Raw genomic sequence first — 23,808 nt, forward strand, 5'->3', positions numbered from 1 at the left:
GGATCAGATTAACCTCCTAAGCAGCACTTTGATCAAAGCATTCCTTTTTCTGGAACCTTCCATAATTTCCTGTTGCTAATAAGCCTCTTTAGCATGGACTGCATTCAAGACCCCAGCATATGTCTCCATATTTACCTTCAATTATTCCTCTACTTAAGCCCTTCAGGCCCAGCCAAACTAATTTACTCTCTGTCCCCCAGACATGCCAAGCTATGAAAGCTTGCACAATTGTAACATTAGGGCGCCAGGAGTAACTCTTCTAAACCTTACCCAAATATCATAACTGAACTCCAAGCCACCTCCCCTGTGAAGTCATCCCTAAACGACGAGCTGATTTCCTCAATTTTGAGTGAATAAACACTTGCTGATTTTGCATGACGAGAGATGATGCCTCCTCTAGCAAGTGACTCTCAGAACAGCTTCCCCACAGTTACGCGCTTGCCCCCGAGAGAATGCTCTCTGTCCCTCAGCTACTACTGCTGTGAGCAACCAAAAGTTGTCTTCCTTGGGCCCTCTCAGGGTAGTCTCTGTCCCTTATCCTCCTAACAGGGGCAGGATATATTGTTTCAAAGAGAAGAGGAATGTGAAACTACTTCATGCATTGTTGCCAATTTCTGTTAGGGATGAGTCCATTTATGTTAGGGATGAGCATTAAAACAAAAAGAGAGGGGGGAAACTGAGTCAGGTGCAGGCCCTAAAATTTTAAATTTCTTAAATGATTTTCTTCAAAACTTTCCTACACTTCATACTTTAAACGACTTTAAAGGTAAATACATGCTTTAAGGAAGCAATTACCCTTTTGTGTCAACAAAGATTAGTGTATATTTTTAGGACCCACTTTCTTGTCCCTTACTGACTACCTCTGGAGGCAACTTTGACATCTGGCTGGTTCTTTTGGTTTGTTTCTGTTTTCGACTTTTTAGGGTGGTGGCGGTGAAGGAGAAAGGTCCTTCTTTTGGCCAGTGGATAAGCCCCTCCTCAACATGAGCACGAGAAACTGGAATCACTGGATTATCCTCCCTAGGGTGTAGACAAAATTAACTAGCCATGTTATTAACATGTCCCTGATATTAAAGAAATACTGACAGCACTTTGTTTTCTAAGCAAGTTCCTGCTGTCCTTAGGTGGGAAGGGTGCGCACATATAAGATGTTGTGGCTAGTACCATTCGGGATTGCCCAGGAGACCAGGGTTTCCTCTTGGCCACTGACTCCCTGTGGGACTGACCCCTCATGGGGGCCTCAGCTTCCCTATGAACCCGATGATCCTTAAGGAATTTTTCAGTCCTAGAAACTTCTGTCTAGCTCTGAAAAGAGTACTGGCTGCAAAAGGGCTTTGTATAAGGGGATATATTCGCCTTTTTATAACAATACTATAGGGGAGAAACGTCAGAGTGTATTTGAATTGATTACATTTAAGTCAGGCGGCTCTAGGGGAGAAAACAACCCAGACTGGGTCAATGGGTTAACAAATAAAAATTTTTTTAGAAAGCCAGTACACAGCCGTAAAAGGAGTCAGTTTTCCCAGTAATCCTGGGAGGGAGATAGTGCAGTATTCTTGTTCCCATTTTACAAATGAGGAAACTGAGATTCAGAAAGCCTAAGTGGCTTGACTCTTCTGCGGCAGGCCAATCATCGCCGCCCTAACTTCACCTCACTTCCCGGTTCAGAGTCCTCTGTGAGGTGGCGGTCCCGGGTCGGTCCAGCCACAAAGGCGGGTCAGGCAAAGCTGCTTTAAGTCACGCACCACTTCCGCCTGCCGGGGGCCGGCCGGGCTCAGCACCCTCCTCGCAGGTGCTTCCCGAGTCACGAGCTTCACTCGGGGGCCCAACCCTCCTCCGGCTGATTGGTTAGCTCTTGAACCACTTCTGTCCTCTGATTGGTTATTACCTTTTCGGCTCTCCAACACAGCCCAGACCGACCGGATATTGGGGCAGGGTTTCCGCTTCCGTCTTCTCCCTCCTCCCGCTTGATATCAGTCGCCACCACAGCGGCCGCTGCCGGGCGCGGAGTTGGCTGGTCGGTTGGTGTGTCTCTCAGCGTCGGTGACCGTGCTGTTGAACTGCCCGCCATGGCTGAGTTAGATCCGTTCGGCGCCCATGCTAGCGGCCCCGCGCTGGGGAACGGAGTGGCCGGCGAAGAGGACCCTGCCGCGGCCTTTTTGGCGCAGCAGGAGAGCGAGATTGCGGGCATAGAGAACGACGAGGCCTTCGCTATCCTGGACGGCGGCGCCCACGGGCCCCAGCCGCACGGCGAGCCGCCGGGGGGTCCGGGTGAGTGCGGGCGCGTTCGGGGCGGGAGCACTTGTCCGGAAACTCGGCCCGGAGCGGGTCTGAGAAGCTCTGTGTAACTCTTGTACCTCGCTGAGCGAGAGGTTAAGGAGGAAGCAAAAAGGAAACGGGACCCCGGCTCAGTCATGCAGAAACGCAGGCTCGGCAAGCCTGGTCCGTTCTGTGAGTGTGTTTGAGCGCTCCCGGGCACGGGCGGGGGAAAAAGTCAAGAAAATAGGATAAGCTGAGGAGCCCGAAGAAGCCCGTTCAATGCAGGGATCTTTCATTGAGCATTTGCTGTGCCTTGAGCCTGGCCTCAGAGGCACAGCCGCATTGGCGCACTTTGGCCAGACTTACAGGCCGGTCTGAGCCTAACACAGACCAGTTAGTAGGAAGGAAGGCAGGGAAAAAAAAAAAATCGTGGTATCGTTTTCGAGACAGAAACGAAAATGGCAATGCAGTTCAGTGTTTCAGCACTTAAGGTGTACAGAATGTTGGGTGGGGGGGGGCGGGAAGGAGGAGTGAATAGGGAACGCGAGAAAGACGGTCTAGCCCTGGAGAAACTGTGGCCAAAGAGGGCAAGAGTTTTACCGCTTGTGGAACGTATCACTGCTAGGACTTCCGGAGCTCTCCTTCCTCTGGGAAGAGCTTTGGTAGGCAGTGTTGCCTAAGCAGAACCTGAGATTAGCCTGGATCGGTCTTCCATGAGGTGAAGGGAAAAAGTAGTGTGGCCTTTCCCCAGCCAAGCTCCAGCAAAAAAGAGAAAGCGAGCACGTGGCAGGCTGCCAGTCTGACTTCTGAATGCCTTACCTGTGTGCAGTGCTTCGGATTGTGGCGGTAGGAGGAAAGGATGAGTCTAAGAGACCTTTTTAATCGTATAGGGAAGTAGGAAATGAGCTAGAAGAAACGGGACGCAGCTTTTCATTTCTTTAAAAAACGTTCCAACTAAGGGAGAATAAGGTACAGGTGGGACAGATAGAGGTGTTTATGCTACCCTAAACTCAGACCTTAAGGGGCCAGGCAGGTAACATAAATGAGAGAAACATGCGGGCTGTGAGGTAATAAGGAGTATTGGAGACTGCGGCTTTGGTGCACTAGAGTAGTGAGTGGTCTTCGTAAAACCATTCGGACTCCGAAATCTCAGTCTTCAGCCAAGCAGAACCTGTTTGGGGAGTGGGGGTGGGGAGACCCCTAGTTTGCAGCCTGAATTTTTATACTACATTATGCTGCCTCCTGAGCAAATCAGTTGCCCAATAAGAATCTACAGGAGAATGGGTAGTATACCTGAAAATGCAATTTATAGCAAGCAGGTTGGGCTGAACTAGGCTGTGGCCGGAAAATGAATTTGGCTTTAGGTGATTAGGGTTTCTTTGTTGTTGTCAGGAGGTCTTCAGCATTTGCCTGAGAATGGTAATATTTTTAGATCCTTCGTTTATCTCACTCATTGAATAGAAGGAGAAAACTGAGTCCTGCAGAGAAACGACTTGCTTAAGAAAAAAGGGCAAGTTAATAGCTGAGCGCCAAGTCCCCCCACCTTAGACTGTGCCATAGTCTGTTGCAGTTGTTTAAGCAGGGGTGGCGTGGGATAAGAGATTGTCATTTCTGAAAGGCAGTTGTGGTTGCCCTGGGGAGGACAGTTGGGGGTATCAGGACTCATAGAAGACTGTCCTGATTGAAGGACAGTGTTGACTCTTGCTCACTGTTGTATCCCTGGTGCCTAGCAAGGTGTCTGGCACACAGTAGGTACAAAGGAATGTGCAAAAATGTCAGGTACAGGGGTCCTGTATAGAACCAGCAGATCTTGGTGATGGGAGGGGTAAAAGGGAAAGAATAGAGCTGGACACACAGATCCCTTGTGCATCAAGCTTTCAGCAAAGGGAAGGAAGGGATGATTGCTGACTTAGTTCCTAGGAAGGGCTTTCTTAGTGAACTAAGCATTTAGTGACTTAAAGCCAGATCTCTGACAGTGTAGTTGAGGTTGGTAATAGTGCAGTGGTCAGAAAAAAAATAGTGCAATGCTCAGCACTTCCTTTGAGGATTAGAGCACTAGTTGGACACTTTATCTTCTTTCTTTTTCTCTTTTCTTCTCTCTCTCTAGGGGTTAAGATTCTGTGCTGTCCTAGACTGCTTGAATGTGTTTAGCTTTGTGGTCTCAGACAACTTACATAACCATCGCTGCCACTGCCCTGCCTCAGTTTTCTTCTCTGTAAAAGGTGCGGATACTCACCACACAGGATTGCTAGGATTATATTGGAGAGCACCCATAAAGTGCTTACACGCAGAACCTGGTATGTTATGACTACACACAGTCCCTGCCTATTATTCCTTGGGAGTGAGGTGAGAAAGGTGTTACAAAGCCTATAGGCTTTGGGGTGTGCTGAAGACACAGCTTTTAGGAGGGAGCTCTGTATCTGATGTGTTACCGTACAGAGATATATAGGCAGGAGAGAGGAGAGAGGAACATACCTAAACTCTCCCAGCCTTGGGGAAAACTCCCATGGAGGAGGGGCTAGGCCTGAGCCTTGGATGGTGCCCTCAGTTGTTAGGACATCCGGAGAAGAACATTAGTTTAGAGGTGGGAGGTAACCAGCTGAGTGAAGTGGCTTGGGGATACTGAGTAAGAACAAATGGTCAGGAAAGAGGCAGCTCGAGTCTAGAGCTGAGGAAAAGCCCTCAATCGTGAGGGCTGAGGATGGAGGAGGCTAAGAGAGGTGATTAAGGAGCTACTGAGAGAGTATGGCAGTGAGGCACTCATCAAAGGAAGAGAGGTACATAAAGGAAAGCTTTCTGGAGGTGGAGAGTAATTTTCTTGGTAGCAGTGGTGGAGGGAAGTTCGGGGAAATTGCATGCATGATCCTTAGTGATACTGCACATTTGCTGTGCCCCAGGTTCTCTGTGTACTTTCAGATCCATGCAGTAACTGCAGGCAGAGTGGTAGTGTCATCCTGTTTCAGGTGAGAACTGATGGTTGTGGAAGTTAAGCAGGGTTCCTAAAGTGGCAAGCTAATGCATGACTCCACAGGAATTCAGACCCAGGTCTGCTTGACTTCCATTGGTTGGGGAACATGGGAAGTTGAAGGTGGGTTTGGGATAAAGAGTCTTTCATCTCTGGAAACTTATTCTGGCCCTTGTTTCTGTCTGGAGTTCTAGAGATGCCCTAGAAAGTTTCCTTCTGGGGCATCAAGTTGGTTAGCTTAGTTGTCCTAATAAATCAAGGCCCTGGGTGGCCTTTCTTCTGCATGTTTCTGTAGCAACAGATGATCCTTTGATTTGAGCCAGTTGAATGTCAGTACAGTAGTACAGTAACTAATAAAAGCTCAAAGCACTTGCCAGTGAGTCTGGATGAGTCTTCAGACCTAAAGGACGGGCAACATGTGACTTAGAAAGAGCTATGGGATGAGAATTGCTTCTGATGTTGTGTCTGGAGTAGTGACCAAGGTCTCTCCTACTGACAGTGGCCCTGGGTTGAAATAAATATTAACTGGATAGTTGGTGTGTTAGTTGTAATATATTAACCAAAACGTAGGCCTGGCCAGACTAGCCATTGTAGGCCCGAAGATTTAAAGTTATCTCACTTTTTAAAATAGTATTTACTTACTTATTTATGGCTGCGTTGGGTCTTCGTTGCTGCACATGGGCTTTCTCTAGTTGTGGTGAGCAGGGGCTACTCTTCGTTGCGGTGCGCAGGCTTCTTATTGTGGTGGCTTCTCTTGTTGTGGAGCATGGGCTCTAGGCATGCGGGCTTCAGCAGTTGTGGCTCTCGGGCTCTAGAGCACAGGCTCAGTAGTTGTGGCACATGGGCTTAGTTGCTCCGCAGCATGTGGGATCTTCCCGGACCAGGGCTCGAACCCGTGTCCCGTATCTCACTTTTTAAATTTTACTCAAAAAAAATAAATTCCAGGTGGATTAAAGAGAGGCTTTTTTTTTTTTTTTAAGTACCAGAAGAAAAGTGAATGTTTATCTTAGAGTAGGAAAGGCCTTCATCATAAATGCAGACAGAGAAATCATAAAGGAAAAAAAAACTGATAGTGTCTCATACAAGTTAAGTAGTTCTAGGCATTAACTATTGTAAACCATACAAAAAGATAATGGGGAAAATATTTGCAATGTGAGAAAACAAATAATACAGAAAGAATACTTAGAAATCAAAAGATAGCAGAAAAATGGGCAAAACTCAGGCAGTTTAGTAAAGAAGAAAATCAAATGTCAGGTGACCACCTCACAGAAGATTGGCACAACAAAGCCACCTTAAGGTTTTTTTTCCTGCTATCAGATTAGCAAAAATTTCAAAACACGCTAAAACTCAGTCTCTAGTAGCAATGAAGGTCTGAAAAATGGGGCACTTGTGGTGATGCTTTGGTCCACCAAATGGTGGACCAAAGGGGGCAAATGGCTGGTGTTTAGAGGTCTTTAGAATATATATTCTGTGATCCATCAGTTCTGTGTCAAGAAATTTATTGCTGAGGAAGGATTGAATATGCCCTCTGCAAATACTTTTATTAGTTTTTTGCTAAATTTACATTTTCAAAACTTGATAGAATATTTTAAAAATGATAGGGATAGGTGGCACAGAAACAGCTTAAAGTAGAAAAAAGCCACTGACAAAAACTACAAGAAACTCATTTTTGTACTTTTATAAATAAAGCATAGGAGTAAAACAAGTAAGGAAATTAAAAAAAGTATGAGAAATATGTTGAAATGATTGATAGATAACCAGCAAGTGAAACATGGATCAGAGCTGTGATGGGTTGGTAAGTGCTTAGATCCTGTGGTTTGTCTTCATGCCTCAGGTTATCAGATGATCCTTCCTCTGACTTCTTGCTTGCCCAGGTATTGCACCACTTTGTAAATGCTGATTATCTCATGATACATGCATTTAATGTTTTTCTTATATATCTTAAACATAAAAAATAAATTTAAGAGTGAAAATACTGTCATTAGTTATCTGCCCCTTCAAGAACACTTTACTTACCTCTCAAGGAACCAACCCTACATGTATTTTAAGGTCGTTTGTGAAGTGCTGATACATACAGATGTGTTGTGAGGATTAAACTTAATATATAGAAAGTGTTTAACATTGTGCCTGGCACATTGGAAGCAGTAAGTAGTAGGTGTTTTCATACTAAAAAAGTTGAGAATTTAATGATATAGATGAATGGATTACTAAAAAGCATCTGTTATAGGAGTCATTTTGCGGGAAGAAATTTTATGTGTATGCATTAGATAAAGTAAAAAAATAGAAACCAATAGGCTGAGTAATGAAATTATGTGGCATTTTCTTCTGTCTCCATTTTCCTTTTTTTTAAAACAATGTTTTGGTATCAGGGAGGCATGCTGGGGAAAGGAAAGTTTTCAGTACTCCCAAAGCTAAGAGGAGGGTAATTGGGAGAAGCAAGAGAACGAGGCTGATTTGGAAAATAGGCGGTTCAAGTTGGGTTTAATTAGTTAGGAACCAAGAAAACTGGAGTGGTTTGATGAAATCTTTGCCTGTTCAAAGGAAAGAATGCGACTCAGAGCACCCTGCCTCTGGCTTCTAGGGAAACCTCTGATGTTTCTGAGGGCCTTGTGATGGTGGCCCACACTAGCTGCTCTGCATTCCTTTTACTACTTGGGTTCTTGTATCTTTTAGGTTCATCTCTTTTCTCCTCTTCCCTCTCCCATCCCATGCAATAACATGGTCATCATAGTTTGAAAACAATTGGACAAAATACTGTAAGTCCTACATAGTAGGCAGTAAATATGGGTCAGCCAACAGATAGAGAATACGTAGAATATGTAGGTGGACGCTGCATTTTTATGGTGCCTGTATTGAAGCTTTCAAGGGGAGGCAGAGCAGCCACTCCAAAGGGCTGGTGTGCAGCCTGGTACAGGCTGTATCAGTGATGGCTGTTGGGTCAGGGCATAGGTTAGAAACACATGCTTATTGGGCCAGTCAGGTAACTGAATTAGTGACACACAGAATGGGTTAAAAAAAAAAAAATGGGGCTAGTGGGGACTGGCAAATTGTCCAGAGCATGCTGCACGTAAAGGCTGCCTTCATTTAGGAATGCAGGCCCAGTGTTGCCAGATCTTCTGTCTGCACACCCACACACACACACTGGGAATCCTGATTTTGTGAAATTTCCTGATTTAGTGCTTTGTATTTTAAATAAAATATGTTCAGCCTGTGGACCACCATTTTGTACTGTATGGATTGATAATCTCTGAGTCTTAACTTAGACATTTTTCATATTTCTGAGATGGACTTTCTCATTTAGCTCATGAACAATTAATTGTGCCAATAAGATCAGATTGTATACAATCTGAGTTTTTGTAACTTGCATCCTTGAAAACACTAATTTAATTTGGTATGCCCAAAGCTTACTGTTCTGGACTAATTCCAAGTAGACTTGAGGAATTAGTAAGAAGTCTCAAGTGTAGACCCTCAGGTGCCAAACCTATTCTAGCCAAAGGATGGAGAGTCCTGACCCCAAGAAAGCACCTTGGTTTAAATATGAAGCTGCATATCTCTGCTCGCTGTGAAGGATTCCGGACCACCCTTATCCTTTGCCTTCTTTAGAACTTTGATAGAGAAACTGTTGCTCTGTGAGGCTCTTCTGCCGGGCTTCTAAGTGTTATCTCTAAGCCAGAAGACAATTATCAAAAGCTTTTGGACAGATTTGTCCACATTTTGGTGAAGTCATTTGTGTAAGCACATCTTGATTTCATTAAATAGAAAGTTGTCCATTGTTTATCTGGTACCTAGCACAGGGGTAGTAACTTAGAGTACTTACAGCAGTGTCATACTCTGTAACCCTTTGGCCCAGCATATGACCAGCCCTAATTGACAGATTGAAATCTTATGTCTTGCAGATGCTGTTGAAGGAATCATGAATGGCGAATACTACCAGGTACAGAGTACTCTGATTATGTTGCATGATAGTGTTGAGAGTCTTCCTTTCCTGTGATTTGAATTGACTGACCTGGAAAGGACCCCACTCCTTTGACTTTCCTGGATGTATTAGTAACTGGTATGTTACCTGCCAAAGTGGAAGGATTTGAAGAGAGGTAACATTGATAGAGTAGTCTTTTAAAATGTGATTGACCTGACCCTAGTGTTACCAACTTTATTCTCAAGAAATGACCCTTCATGATGATGGCAGTGGTGGTGGCAGTGGCAGTGGCGGCGGCAGTGGCAGTGGTGGCTGATTTAAACACTGTGCCATGTAGTGTCAAGCACTGTTTATATTGAATTTTCTTTAATTCTCACAACAATCTGAGGGACCTGAACTATTGTTATTCCCATTTACAGATGAATAAACTGAGGCATACAGAGGTTAAACCAGGAGTCTAAAAGTAACAAAGGTAGTATGTGGTGGGGCCAGCATTGGAACTTTTCAGCTTTTAGATGGTCTTGAGGGTGGGGGGTGGCTGGTATTTGTGACGACTACCATTATTTTCCCTCTGTATCACTGAGTTTTTGGTCACCAGCCCAACTTGCATTGGCTTAAATAGAATTCACTCGCTCATATAATTGAAAGAACTCTGAGATAGGCTAGGGGTCCTCGGACCTGGATTCCAACTCAGTTCCTCTAGGACTCTGGTTCTGCCAGCTGAGTGTGCAGTTTTATACTCTTTCACGGTGGCAGAATGGCTACAGCACTTCCGGGTCTCACATGTGCATGTCATACTATCTAGAACAACATGGAGGTTTCTCCCAACCACTCAACAAAAGTCCTATGTTTCCCTCTTGACCAGATGGAAGTAATCACTGTAGCCTGGGGAAATAGCGTGGTGCTTTGCTTCTGCCTGGGTTTCTGCCCACCCTTCAACCAGTTAACTGTCAGGAAGGATGAGATTAGTCTAATTGGTTTAAGCCAAAGGTGGACTAACTTTTGCTGTAAAGGACCAGATAGTAAACATTTTAAGCTTTGTGGGTCATAAGGTCTCTGTCAACCTGTTCTGTTGCTGTAACATGAAAGCATCTGTAGACAGTATGTAAACGAATGGGCATAGCTCTGTTCCAGTAAAATTTAATTACAAAAACAGGTGGCTGAGCTGGCTATAGTTTCCAGTCCCTGGTTTAGAGCTTGGTCTTTAGAGTGAGATGGAATGGGGTTCAGTCCTGGCTTTATCCCTTACTAGCTGTGAATTTGGACATGTCATTTCTCTGCGCCTCAGTTTAATCCCCCGACTGCTGACATGGGAATAAAAATTTGACTTGCAAGGTGTTTGGGAGATAAAGCTTTTATGTGTCTGAAACATGGAAAGTACTAACAGTAAGTTAGTTACTAATAAATACTACTGTAAATAATTTTCTTTCCATCTTTGTTTATAGTCTGGTTAAGTTAAGCTGGTAATATTCCCTAGTTTAGTAGGTGAAATAATTCTATAAAGATTAGATTCTTTTTGAATCTTTATCAATTTATTTATTAGCTTCCAAATCTTAACCACTATAAAGAACCTGTGTGTCTCCCTCCCCATCCCATACGCTGTGACTCACATTGGCCTGCCTTTTTATTTTCTTTGGTGTGACTGTAGTAACTATACATTTTCTTTTGGACTCTCTTTTTCCTAGAATTCACTATATTTTGATTAGGCGGTATGAAGTATACTTTTCCCTGTATTGTATAATAACATTTAGAAGTGTCAGGTTCTAGGCCTTGCCGTGCTGTGTATTTATCTTTGTTACTTTGAAGATATCACAATCTCTGTGTCAAGTAAGGAAAATAAAACTGATCACACTGTTTCCTAGTAAGTCCATTACTCACTTCCCCAGCTTTCCCATCTCCCACTCATGTCCCATTTATTAACAGGATAAGAACTACTCAGGCTCCCTTGTGGATTGCAAGGATTGAGTGCATAATGTTGAAAGCTCCCTATTGGCACGTAAGGTGGTGGTGGTGCTCGTAAGGTAATCCTTTACATTTACCACAGCCATCAGTGTTGCACATAAACAGCGGTTCTAACTTGGGTGAAGCGCATTTCTGGGAGGAGGTTTTGGTACTGATAGAGCACAACTGTGTTTTGTGTTAAGGAGAGTAATGGGCCAACAGACAGTTATGCAGCTATTTCACAAGTGGATCGATTGCAGTCAGAGCCTGAAAGTATCCGTAAATGGAGAGAAGAGCAAACGGAACGCTTGGAAGCCCTTGGTAAGGAATCCCTTTCTGTCTTTGGGTATCTGTTTTCAGTGGAATAGTTGACCTTGACTCTACTTTTATCCCTTTTTAACATGAATTAGCCATAATGTTCTTGTACAGTTTTGGGGAAGGTATCTTTCTGAACAAGGTCACAAGGCCACCACATGGAGATGCTTAATCACAGGCCGCCGTGTGGGGATTCAGGCAGCCCGGAGAGTCACAGTGCATCTGTCCTCTCAGGAAGGGCAGAGTGGTGCTGTGGAAAGAGCCTTGGACTTGGAGTGAAAGACTGGGCTCCAGGCCCAGCAGTAACTTATCAGCTGTGGGCACTTGGTTGCTCAAACCTTACAGAATCTGTTTCTTCATCTGTGAAGTAAGATCAGTGTTATCAACCCCAAGGGTAGTCTGAGATGGTATTTATGAGAGTGCTTTGTAAACCTGAAGGTATCATATCCATGTGAGGGACTGCACAGTCCATTTACCATTTGAAGGCTGGATTTAAAGTAATGCTTGAGAGGAAAATGTGAAGGATGTTAGGTAATATGTACGATTTGGTTTTCTTACCCTAATATCACTGTAAGTTTTTACTTTTTATGGGTGAGGAAAGTGAGGATCAGAGGAAGAGTAAGTTTTTGGATCACCACGGCTAGAAGTGGTAGAGTCAGAATTTCAGCTTAAGTCTGCTCTGCTTCAGAATCCATACCCATCCCTTCAGCCGCATTGCATTTAGTGTACGCCATCTCGAGGGGCAGGCCGAGCCTGAGAATCAGTGCTAGTCAGCCTGGCCTTTGCTGAAGAGCCTTCTCCATGGTGTGTCAGCTGTTGGTCAAGATCGGGAGAGACTTGGTATCTGTACACGTGGGTTGGAAAGGTGTGGCAGAGGCGGGGGGGGGGGTGTTATCCAGAGGGTATTCTTTTCTCAATTTTTAATTAAAATTTCAGACACAGAATAGAGTAAAACAAACATGTGTGCCCCTTCCTCCAGATTCAGTAATGAACATTTTGCCATATTGGGTTGTCTTTGTATAAATGAGGCATGTATGTGTATGTTTTATACACTCACATGTGCATACATTTATATGTGTATTGTGAATATACACATAATTTTTTTCCTGATCCACTTTAAGATATATACACCACCACATACATCGTGCCTAAATATTTTATTGTACAACTAGAAATAGCAACATGCTTCTATGTTACCACAGTGTCAGCATTATTATTCCTTCTTGGGAATCGCTGAACTAGTGAAAACATGACTCAGATGGTGTAGAAATAGGAAAGGACACCCAGAAATAGGAAAGGAATTGACCCAGATAATACAGCCAATTAGTGTCTCTCCAGCCCAGTTTCTGTGGCTTTCAGAACAGAGGGCACACTTACGTTTAACCTTTACAGCAGTATCCAATAGTAGTTTCTTTGATGATGGAAATGTTCTATATCTGTGCTGTTCTGTATGGTAGCCACTAACTGCATGTGGCTATTATGTCTGAGAAACTGAGTTTTAAATTTTATTTAATTTTAATAAATTTAAATGGCCACATGAGGCTAGTAGCCACTGTACTGGATAGTGCAGCTTTAGAAAGATGAAGATAGGTCTTCATGGTGCAAACAGCCTTGGTCCTTGCTTGTTCTTCTTTGAGCATCTCTTCTGAGTAGACTTAGAGGCAAGACTTAGCAGGTATTAGTACTACTGGAGTCTTTTTCATGATGCAGAACCCAGCTTTATCTTTTCTCTTTCCCCAAAGTTTAGCAAAGTTGTCTTCTCCATGGAGGAGCGTACACTGTGGTGTCTGGAAAAGTTTCATTTTCTTTTTCAGTTATCAAATTGGGCCCTTTGGGAATATTCCATGAAGTGCTATTTTCTTAACTCATGTTGCCTTCCTGAGGGAAGTCAAACATTTGGCCTCGTATTCCAGTAGAATCGAATTAAACTGGTCCGTGAATTAGGTGTTTCTGCAGTTTCACATTTTTCTGTTGCAAGAACTGTGAGAAAGTGCAAGATGCTAAAAATAGAGAAGCAATGTCCATGGTCTTAAGCTTAGCTGTGTGCTAACGTTTTCCAATAATTTTCTGTGAACATTAATGCGTATGGCCAGAGAAGACAGCTGTCAGTGTACCCTGCTCTCTAAGAGGATTTTTCACCCTCTCCTCTCCCTTCTCCCTCCCAGATTCAGAGACGCTGTATTACAGCTTGGATCTTTGTTCCATCAAGCTAAGCGTTTAAGAATTCTGAATTCTTATTGCCAGTGTCACTTCATAAATTTATAAAAGAAGATGATTTAAAGGAACTATTTTATGCAGTAAAATGATCATTAGACTATACAGAAAGAAAATACTCTCCAATCAAAAAGTAATTCTTTGGAAGTAATTTCACAACTCCTGAAAAGGAGACCTTATTCTTTAAAGTTTTTTCAGTTTCTTGTCCACAGGGCACCGTCGGCCCACAGCATCTCTCCCTGCATCACAGCACCCTCCATTCCACATATACTTAATGCCATGGACAGACACACATCACAAGTTTACTGTGTATACTTGAGTCATCAGTGGAAAATTTGAGTGAAATAATTCTCCTCCTGAGCCAATATGTCACCTTCTGATAAGTTAGATAACAGGGTAAAAAGTTCTTTATAATCTGAAACTTTGCGGGAGTTTCTAGCTGCTACTAGGTTATTTCTAGTAGTTACAAAGTCTTCTGCAGGTTGTTACTACAAGACCTTTCTTGCAAAGGCCCTATAATTGCCCCTGAATGCTTACTTTCTTCCTTTCAAGAAGTTGTTTGCTTTGTACTTTGCTCCTCAAGGACACTCATTACAGGTTGGGCTCTGGCTCTGCACTGTCCAGACTCTGGTCTGGATCACTGATGCCCATCTGCTGGTCACATCTGTGACTGTTGCTGGGCCTGCCTCCCTTTCCGTCCCTCGTCCCTCTCTTTGGAGGCAGCACAGTGAAGTAAGAATGTGTGAGCTTTAGAGTCAGACCTGGGTGTGAATCTTGGCTCTACCACTTACTATAACCTTTGGGAACGTTACTCAAACTTGCGGAGCTGTAGCTTTTCTCACTGCTGAATATGGGACTAGTTTACCTTCTTGGGATTGTTGTAAAGATTAAATGAGATGTCTGTAAAACACCTGCCAGAGAGGACATCCTTAAGAATGTGCTTAAAGTTTAGGTATTAGGGTGACTTCCGGTGTCAACTGTGGCAAAAGTATGACTTGTATTTCCTTCTCTCTACCATTTACTGACATGTTTCTTTTAGTATCTTAGGGAAACTCGTATTTAGTCCTGAGAAACTTTGTGGGTGAGAACCCAATCTGGCACACCTGCTAGGTGTGCATTTTCTCTCTCACCTAGAACCTTTTGGATAGCTGTTCATGACGACCCTCACCTCTCCCCCCACAGTTCTCCGCATTGGAGTTTCTCCTTTAGTTCTGCCCTAGCTCTGCCACAGACTCGCTCTGTGGCCTAAGCAGGTGTAGATATTTTGTGCTCCCCTCAATTCCATCTATACCCTACTGTTTCCTGCTTCTGGAATCATCTCTACCTCTGATAAATTTTCTCATAGCTCCCTGCTTCATAGATGTGCATCTACCATTAATTGTCCAACCTGTGTGGAATATAGTTTGTGAGGAGATTTTATTAAAAGATTATTTAATATGAATAGTCCACCCTGAACTGGCAGCATCATTAAAGAATCACCTGTAATTGCTTTTTCCCCAGTTGGTGTCCCAAAAGCCTTTTTTAAAATTAAAAGTCAGTATTTCCACCTCTCCCCCACCTCAAAAAAAAAAAACCCCCAAACTAGTGATCCACTAACGTGTAGGTGGACTGGGATAAGTGGTGGTGAAACACTTTGGATAGAATTGCTAAGATCGAGAGCTGGACATACAATCAGGGAAAAGAGAATTTTATCTTCCCTCCCGACTGTTCTCCCTCCAACACACACATGCGCCCGCACACAGCATGAGATTAATAAGCCCAAATACACGGTGAAGCGGACTAAAATTTGCATTTCGCCTCATTTGTATCGTCTTCCTTTTCCTTCCCTTCAAAGATGCCAATTCTCGGAAGCAAGAAGCAGAGTGGAAAGAAAAAGCAATAAAGGAGCTGGATGAGTGGTATGCGAGGCAGGACGAGCAGCTACAGAAGACGAAAGCGAATAACAGGTCAGTCCGTACTGCTTCTAGAACAGCTCGTTTGCCAAGACAAAATCAGGTCCGTTTCCACCAGCCAGTGTAGGTTTTCAGCTGCCGCGTCTTTTAGTGTGAAATGTCTTTGCAGGTTTTCAAAAATATACTTGAATCGTAAGGGTTACAAGTCTCTTGGATCTTGTGAGGGTAATTCAGCCTGTTTTTTCGCCACACTAGTTGTAGTGAGTCTAGCTCTGCAGCTGAGAGTTTGGTTAGTATGCACTGCCTGTAATGGTGTGATTCTGCAGAAGGAAGTGTCATCTCACGGGATCAAGTCCACATGTAAAAATGTAACCCTGGAATGAAAGGCCACTTTCAGGACTATTCCAGGATCTCAGTACTTTGGAGGTGATTATAGATTCAGTCATGTCGCATCCCCTGCCTCTGAGGGCTGCTCCCCACAGGGTCCAGTAGTAGGGATGTGTGTTTCATCGTTAGGTAGCCAAGTGACTTCAGAATTAAGGGTTCTCTGGGTGCTTATTATCTGTGTCTAAGAAAATCTTGAGTTGACTTTTTAAAAATGCTCTTTTCAGAATTTACTCACTTACTGAAGGTTAAGTAGTTGTAGGGAGTAAACAGTGTCATTCTCCTTCACCACCAACCAGCAGCTGTGGTCTTTAAATGCTCCGTGCTCAGAGTCCACTTGGAAGCAGCTCAGAAAGAGAGATGGGGGCAGCACTGCTCACCTGGGCGCAGGCTGATGGGCTTGCTTCCCCTGTGAGACTCGAGACTGGGAACTGGCTTTCACTTCATAGTCACTCCACCCACTTAAGTGTAAAAGATAGGTTAGACGTGGCCTGGGGCTGTTTGTAATTTTCATGGTAAAGAGCCTTGGGTCCTTGTTCTCAGAGGCAGGAGTGGGTTTAAGTACCCTTGTCTCTGGCAGCTGTTAAGTGGAAATCTGCCAGAAGAGAGGGAGCTAACCTCTTTGCCAGACAGTTTCTGCCTTCGTGGGGCGGCTACGGCAGAACAGATGGACTGTTTGTGCAGCAGCCTTCGACTACCTGTCTCCCGTTGCCCGTTCTTGGTTCTGTCACTGCCTCGAGCCTCTGTCCTGGCCACCTTCCTGTGGGGCATGCGTGCCTGTCAGGTTCCATTTGAAGTTTTGTGACAAGTATGGTGGGGCGGCCCTCTGGTCGGGGTTGAGTTGCCGAGGGTAGTAGCGTTAGCTGCCGGGGCTTCTGCTGTGAGATTGTGGTCAGTTTGAAGGGCTGACAGGTCCAGGTTCCTTAATCCTGTGCTCATTCAGGATGATTTCCCCCAGATGCAAGTTCAGATTTCTAAAGAAGGATGGATGGGGTGCTTTGTGCAGGAACCCTGTGAGGCCCTGTTTACCCTGGCGAGTTGCCTCAGGCCGTGCATCTGCTCCGAAGTACTTGGTAAAACCAGGCTGACCCTCCAGGTGTGGAGTCCCCTTCCTGCCTTGCCTGAGGATTGCTGCTTTCAGGCCCCTCTAAGTAGGTGGAAGGGCCAGCTGAGTTTTCGTGTGTGGTTTCCCTTTTGTTCTGGGGCTGTAGCCTCGATGGGGCTGTGCTGTCCTGTCACCAACAGCTCCTTCTTCTTGGGCTAGCTGCAAAGGAGCAAAAAGCCTGACAGCAAGCTTTTGTTGTCTCAGTAATGCTTTGAACAGGAGTCATTAAACCTTTATTCTTTCCCAGCAGAGGCAAGCACAAGTTGAAATTGACTAGGTTTAGCCCTGTGTGTAAACTAAAAGGATTATGGGTTTACAAGCTGGCCTGCCTTTCCTTTCCCTCCCACTCATTGTGCCCACAAACTACTCTGTTTTCCTGCTGACTTATTTGGAGTTACAATCAGGCTGTTCTTTTTGCTTTCTTTAAATTTCTACAAAACACCTCCTATGTATAAACCAGAATGGGAGAGAAGCAAGGGTATGTGTGAGTTTAAAAATAAAATTACTAGAATTTCCCTTCAAATAAATATGGGAGCTTAGGTTAATGACCGGGCATGACTGTCCTTAAAGGGTCCCTCCCACTCCTGTGCCCCAAACCCACTGGGCAAAGGAGAGGGTAAGACTCATTGAGGGAGGTTCCCTGCCCACCCATGCTGGATGAGGGGGGCTGGCTGGGCCCAGGGATTCAGCCTGTCCCCTGCTTTGTGAACTTGTCCACCAAGCTTGCCCCCCTTTCCTTCTTGTCCCAGAGTTGCCATTTTGGTCCATTCCCACGTGAGAGTGAAGGGGGGGATGAAGTTCTGGCTTCTGGGCTGTACGTTGTCAAAGCAGTCGAGTCTGGCAGGGACTGAGCGGACTGATGGTTGTGTTCAGGGACACACAGTATGCCAGAGCCAGGACCCTTGCCTGCAGGTCTTCTCACTGCTTGCCTCTAGCTCCTCTTTTTTCAAAGGTGGGCATTTTGAAATGACCACCTGTGTTCCCAGGATACTGGCAGTTGGTCCCAGCTAGTCAGTGTGGGGAAGCAGTAGTCGGATAATCCAAGATTAAGCTGGCTTTGGGCCCTAGCGTTCCTGGCGTCTGGCAGCGTTTGTGCCCAGTGGTGTTTACTGAGGCTGGCAGGAAGGAGGCGTGGCTTCCCGAGCGCACACCAGCTGGGGAGCAGCAGTAACTTACAGTGAAAAGAGCCAGACTGCCTTGGTTGTGAGTTCTGCCACCTCTGTTGCTACTTGTTGCCAGACAGGTTGCTTCATCTCGAGGCCTCCCTTCCCTATCATGTCATCTGTAAAGTGCGGGGAGAACACTCAGCGTCCTGGGTTGTTTGGGGTTGAGGATGGAATGGACACAATGTCTGTCAGAGGGCTCAGCCCATAAGTGGGTACCTAGGAAATGCTCGTGGTTGCTGGGGTAAGGCCTGGGGATGAAGCTGGCAGCACTCACCCTGGAGAATCCCGCGGGGAAGGCCAGTAGGAAGCCTCACCTGCTGGAGTGTCTGGTGCTGGAAGCCTCACTCAGTTAGGCTGGAGCCTTGGGAGCAGCTCCCCAGAGCACAGTCGTGCCTCTATTGTGGATTTGAGATGTTTCTGCTTCTCAATGTTCTCTCTTTTTTCCTGCCTGCTTGCCTGCCTTTTGGACCTCTTGCTGTCTAGGGTGGCAGATGAAGCTTTCTACAAACAACCCTTCGCTGACGTGATTGGTTATGTGTATGTTGCAAAACTAATTCCTTTTCTTGTCTTGATTGTTCCTACTTTTTGTTTATAGTTAATGCTCCTTTTATGTCACAAGTTGCTTTGGTTTTAAAATTATTTCAGACTGGCACTGTGGGGGCTGCCTAAGAGTTGATAAGCTGGGGGGATGTTCCATTGATTGTCTCACAGAACCACGACTCCCTGCAACTCTGGTTGCCATTTTTCATTTTGGGGTTTGGAGGGAAGGAAGCTAACTCACTTTCAAAATGTGAGTCATTCGTGATCTCGTCTGGGAAGGTTTTGGGACTGGGGAGGGCTCTGACCTCTTGTTACTGCTGCCACTGCTGCCTCCCTGCCCCAGGTGGGAAGGGGGAGTGTCCCCACCTGGGGAGGGGGAAGAAGCCCTGGGTTAGGAACCAGTGCAAGCAGCATTTTCTACACTGGGTTCCTTTGAAGAATGTGGGGTTGGGGCAGAAGAGGCAGCAGAGGGGGCAGCCTCCCGTGGGGTCTGTAATTGTTCCTGTGTGGTCTCATACCAGAAATTGTTGTTTAGTGGCCAGCTTCTGATGCCCTGTCCCCTACTCTGGCATAAAGAGACCCCCAGCTTTGAGGTCAAGATAGCCAGAGCTGTATGACACAGGCCACTGTGGCTTTTCCTCCTAAAGAAAACTGCAACTTCTCTGGAAAAGTTGTTTTGTTTTGGTTTAAGGATTTCTGTTGTCAAAGCAGTATTGCTGAATTGCTTGTTTCCCCTTGAAAATTAGGACTAGCCTTTTGATGTAAGGGAGATGAGGGTGGAATGAAGGAAGAGAGGAACTTGTGGGAAGAGTAGACAACAGGCTCAGGTCTGTAGAGCCTCTTAGGGTGCATGACCTTGAGCCCTTCATCCCGTTAAGAGATAGAGCTGGGTTTCCTGGGCCCGTGGGTGCATTTGCAATGAGACTTGTGAAATGCTGGACTTACAGGTGGTGTTGGATTTACTTTTTGCACATTCTCTCTGGAGTAGAAATGGAGACTGGAAAAGTCAAGTCTGGGTTTGCTGGGCAGCAGGGTGGCCCAGCAAAGCCAGCCGCACGTCCCCAAGAGTACAGAGTGGCAAGGGCATGTCTAGCTTACTGACCATCTGCATTGAGCTCATTCTCATTTTCTGTATCTGACCTAAAGTTTTTCTTATTTCTTTTCTTCTCTTCACCTTTAAGCACAAACATAAACCATCCTTGCTACAGCCTAGAACAGTTAAGTAAACCTTTCTCACTGCCCTTGTGTGTGCCATGAAGTCACAGTGTTGTAGTGGCTCTGGGCTTCAGCGGTGTTTGCCACGGCCATCCCTGTGAGAGTGCCACCCCTCTGTCCCCACAGACCAGTCATCTCCATTGCTTTCGCTTTGCCTGTGATGCCTGTTGGAGTAGATGAAGTAGTGTGTCTTTCCTCCTCTTAGCATTGTCCTTTTAGGCTGTAGCTCCTACAAGTTAGTTCCCAACTGGGGATGGGCTGACCTTGGTGTGAAAAAATGTTGGAGCAGCATCCTACCCAAAAGCAGTTCACACTGGTTGGCTCTCGGCCGTTGGGCGCCCACCCCTGCCAGAGTGCCCCAAGAGGCCCATGGTACCCGGCTGGAGGGAAAATGGCAAACTTCTGGCTGAGGAGAATGTCCTAACAAACCCCTTCCAGAATGGCTTTAGTCTCTAGTGCCTGCTAGCATGGGAGCTTTGTCTTGAATTCCTTTTGAGCTGCCCTATTTCTCTCCAGCCTTAGGAATAAATCCAGAGGCTACTGTGCAGTGACCTGTGGGCTTCTTTGGAGGTCTCTAAATTTACTTGAAACTCAGTACAGCCCAACATAAACTGCTGTTCAAGTTCTCGGCCAGCCTGCTGCTTTGCCCTTGCTAATGAAGGCGGTGAGTAGCTGGCTAAGGACTGGCTTTTTAAATTCTGTATCAACAGAGTGAGTCCTGAACCAAACACCTGTATTCCAACATTTTACACAGCAGTCCGGGGCCCCTGTGCCTAGGAAAGCTGGCCGTGTGTCTGCTCCTGAGTCTGACCTGGGCCAGGGGCTGTTACTCTTTGGAAAACCAGAATGCCATTAAGTCAGGCATAAAGAGGCAGTTGCTTTCATAACAGGGCAGCTGCCAAGTAGCTACCAGGGATTCTACATTAAACCAACATCTTTTGTTGCTTCCAGGGCAGCAGAAGAAGCCTTTGTAAATGACATTGAAGAGTCATCCCCAGGCACTGAGTGGGAGCGGGTGGCCCGGCTGTGTGACTTTAACCCCAAGTCCAGCAAGCAGGCCAAAGATGTCTCCCGCATGCGTTCTGTCCTCATCTCCCTCAAGCAGGCCCCCCTGGTGCACTGAAGAGCCACCCTGTGGAAACACTACATCTGCAATATCTTAATCCTACTCAGTGAAGCTCTTCACGGTAATTGGATTAATTATGTTGAGTTCTTTTGGACCAAACCTTTTGTCTTTAGAGTTGATCATTGTTTGTGATTGCATGTTTCCTTCAACTGTGTTGTCCCTGGCATTCAAAGAGATGGGGAGGTGGCAGAGGAAGGGAGGGGAAGCCTCCCAATGGCAGCCTCAACCTATGCTTTCGTGCGTTATTCTGAGAATAAATTTCTGTTTCAGACAATAAACAAACATGAAGCTTCATTATTGACCACAAGATATGCTGCAGTTGGGAGTGAGGTTGGTGAGGAATTTCCTTTTATCCTTTCTAGGGCTGAGGCACAGCCACTGGGTGCCAACCCCTGCCTTGAACTAAAATAGCTCTGAGTTTCTATTGTCTATAGTAGGAGTCTGTGGAAGTTTCCATTGAAAAGGGAGTTCCTTGGCTAAAAGTTAACCCCTTATTGCCCACCAAAGATAGAGCTTTGAATCCCCACACCACCCTAGACATTTTCTCCCAGGTGGCTCTTGTTTGTCACCGTCCCTTACTGTAGGATCTTGGATAGTATATTTCAGCAGGGGTCTCTCTGGGAAATAAAGCTAGTGAGACCCTTACTCCTCTGGATTCAGCCAGTAAACCTGAGTCAGGATGGCATGACTGTGGCTGGCCCCATTAACTCGGAATCCCTGTAGCACACATTGGGATCTGTGCCATCCTTAGCACTTTGTTAATATTTCTATTGTCAAGTCCTTCATCTAGACCTTGGTGGCCAGTACAGCAGCCACAGGTGGCTATTTAAGTCAATCAGAATTAAAAATACAATTCTAGCCCCTAGGTCCATTTCATATGCTCTGTGGCCACATGTAGTTAGGTAGCATTCAGATTGCACAGGGCAGATTATAGAACATTTACATCATCATAGAATGTTCTGGACCACACTGGTCCACACAATAGGTGCCTGTAGGAGACTGTGTTCCATTCAGGCATCAACACATTCGTTATTTGCTCTCAGAACCTGTCACATTTTAGGTGATGGTTCGAGTGACTGATAAAGCTGTATTTCAGAAATCTGCTACTAATGGTTACCTGATACTAGTCCAAGTTGGAGATTGATGTAATGCCACATTCAGGAGGTGGAGCAGGGGTAGGTCTTGCCATTGCCGAGAAGGAAAGTCCACCATCTCTCCTATGGTAATTATGTCTGGAAGGGAGAGGAACATTTACTTTTCTGCCTACCTTCCCCTCTCCAAGCGTCTTAGTTGGGCATTCCTTGACCTGGCCCGCATTTCTGGCCTCTTCGCTATTCCTCCCCTTTAGCCACCTCTGCTTGTAATCAAGCAATCACTTGCTGTTGTTCACCAACCATTAGTTGCTTCTGGGCCTTGCTAATGCCCTTGAAAATGTTGAAATCTGGTTTAAGAACTAGCTGAAAGGCCACGTCCGTAATGCCTTTCCTTTCCCCTGAGCTCCCATGGCCCTCTACGTGCAACAGCTTACCTTTTGATATTGTCTTGGTGTCATTTGGACTTGTCTTGCCTCCCACACAGGATGGGCTTCTTGAGGGTGGATGTGGCCGTTAATCAGATGTCAGTAAAGTCTGACTTTCTCGAAATCAATCAAGAGGTGACTGGATAATATGACAAAAGTAATGCTATATGCATCCAAGGCTAGGTTGTAAAAGGCAACACAGCTTACGGCTGGTTTGTTGGAACACACAAGCTGGTAGTCCTTGAGCCACCATGTAAAAAGTTCTACAATCCTGAAGCCACCATGCTATGAGGAAGCCCAAATCAACCAACGTGGAGAGACCTGGAAACTACAAGCAAAGAGAGATGCATGGCCAGCCCTATTCCAACCTCCTGTTCCAGCTCCAGCCACTGTCTAACTGCACGTGCATCTGTGATGCCCTGAGTCAGAATTGCCAGGGAGAGCCTTTCCAAAATTCCTGACCCACAGAAACCATGAGAGAAAGTGATCACCATGTAAGCCTCTTAAGTTTTGAGGTGGCAGTAGTAGCTTTGGATTGTTTCTAATGCCTACATTACTCACATGGGGCTTCATAAAAAGGAAGGAGTTGGTTCAGAAACTCAGTGAGTGCTCAGTATTTAGTTTCAAACCTCTTTCTTGGGACCACTTTGATTTTTATGTCAAATTTTAAATGGATTCAACATAGTATTGGAAGTACTAGCCAGAGCGCTTAGGCAAGAAAAGAATAAAAGGCATCCACGTTGGAAAGGAAGAAATAAAACTGTCACTATTTGCAGATGACATGATTTTATATATAAAAAACCCTAAAGACTCCACCAAAAAAACTGTTACTAATAACTACTAATAAATGAATTACGTTGTAAGATACAAAATTAGTATACAGAAATTTGTTGCATTTCTGTACACTAATAACGAACTATCAGAAAGAGAAGACGACAGTCCCGTTTACAATTACATCAAAAAGAATAAAACACCTAGGAATAAGTATAACCAAGGAGGTGAAAAAACTGTACACTGAAAAGTATCAGACACCGATGAAAGAAACTAAAGACAAACAGACCCCAAGCTCATGGATTGGAAAAATTAATAAACTCAAAATGGATTAAAGACTGGACTATAAGGCCCGAAACCATAAAAATCGTAGAAGACACAGGCAGTATAAGCTCCCTGACATCAGTCTTGTGATGATTTTTTTGGATTTGATGCCAAAAGCAAAGGCAACAAGAGCAAAAATAACTGGGACTACATTCA

At 45.1% G+C, this 23,808-nt stretch overlaps 2 protein-coding genes across 4 annotated transcripts in view; one reads left to right on the top strand and one right to left on the bottom strand.

Moving 5' to 3' along the window:
• The first annotated feature begins 1,881 nt into the window (after nucleotides 1-1,881).
• Nucleotides 1,882-21,316, top strand: CLTA (clathrin light chain A). Its single transcript, XM_029203062.1, has 5 exons — nucleotides 1,882-2,271; nucleotides 9,121-9,158; nucleotides 11,285-11,402; nucleotides 15,445-15,556; nucleotides 20,864-21,316. The coding sequence occupies exons 1-5, from the start codon at nucleotides 2,070-2,072 to the stop codon at nucleotides 21,033-21,035; spliced, it is 642 nt and encodes a 213-aa protein (XP_029058895.1). The 5' UTR covers nucleotides 1,882-2,069; the 3' UTR covers nucleotides 21,036-21,316.
• A 247-nt stretch (nucleotides 21,317-21,563) lies between these two features.
• GNE (glucosamine (UDP-N-acetyl)-2-epimerase/N-acetylmannosamine kinase) overlaps nucleotides 21,564-23,808 on the bottom strand; it is a 67,744-nt gene continuing 65,499 nt past the window's right edge. Inside the window, exons 13-14 of one of the 3 annotated variants that reach the window (XR_003790760.1) lie at nucleotides 22,567-22,696; nucleotides 21,565-22,270 (exon numbers count right to left, since the gene is read on the bottom strand). The gene's annotated coding sequence lies outside the window, so the exon portion shown is untranslated. The other 2 variants (XR_003790759.1, XR_003790761.1) reach the window with 2 other exon arrangements.

Source organism: Monodon monoceros, unplaced genomic scaffold (assembly GCF_005190385.1).
Source record: "Monodon monoceros isolate NGI ecotype Baffin Bay Population unplaced genomic scaffold, NGI_Narwhal_1 Super_Scaffold_5, whole genome shotgun sequence".
Lineage (NCBI taxonomy): Eukaryota > Metazoa > Chordata > Mammalia > Artiodactyla > Monodontidae > Monodon > Monodon monoceros.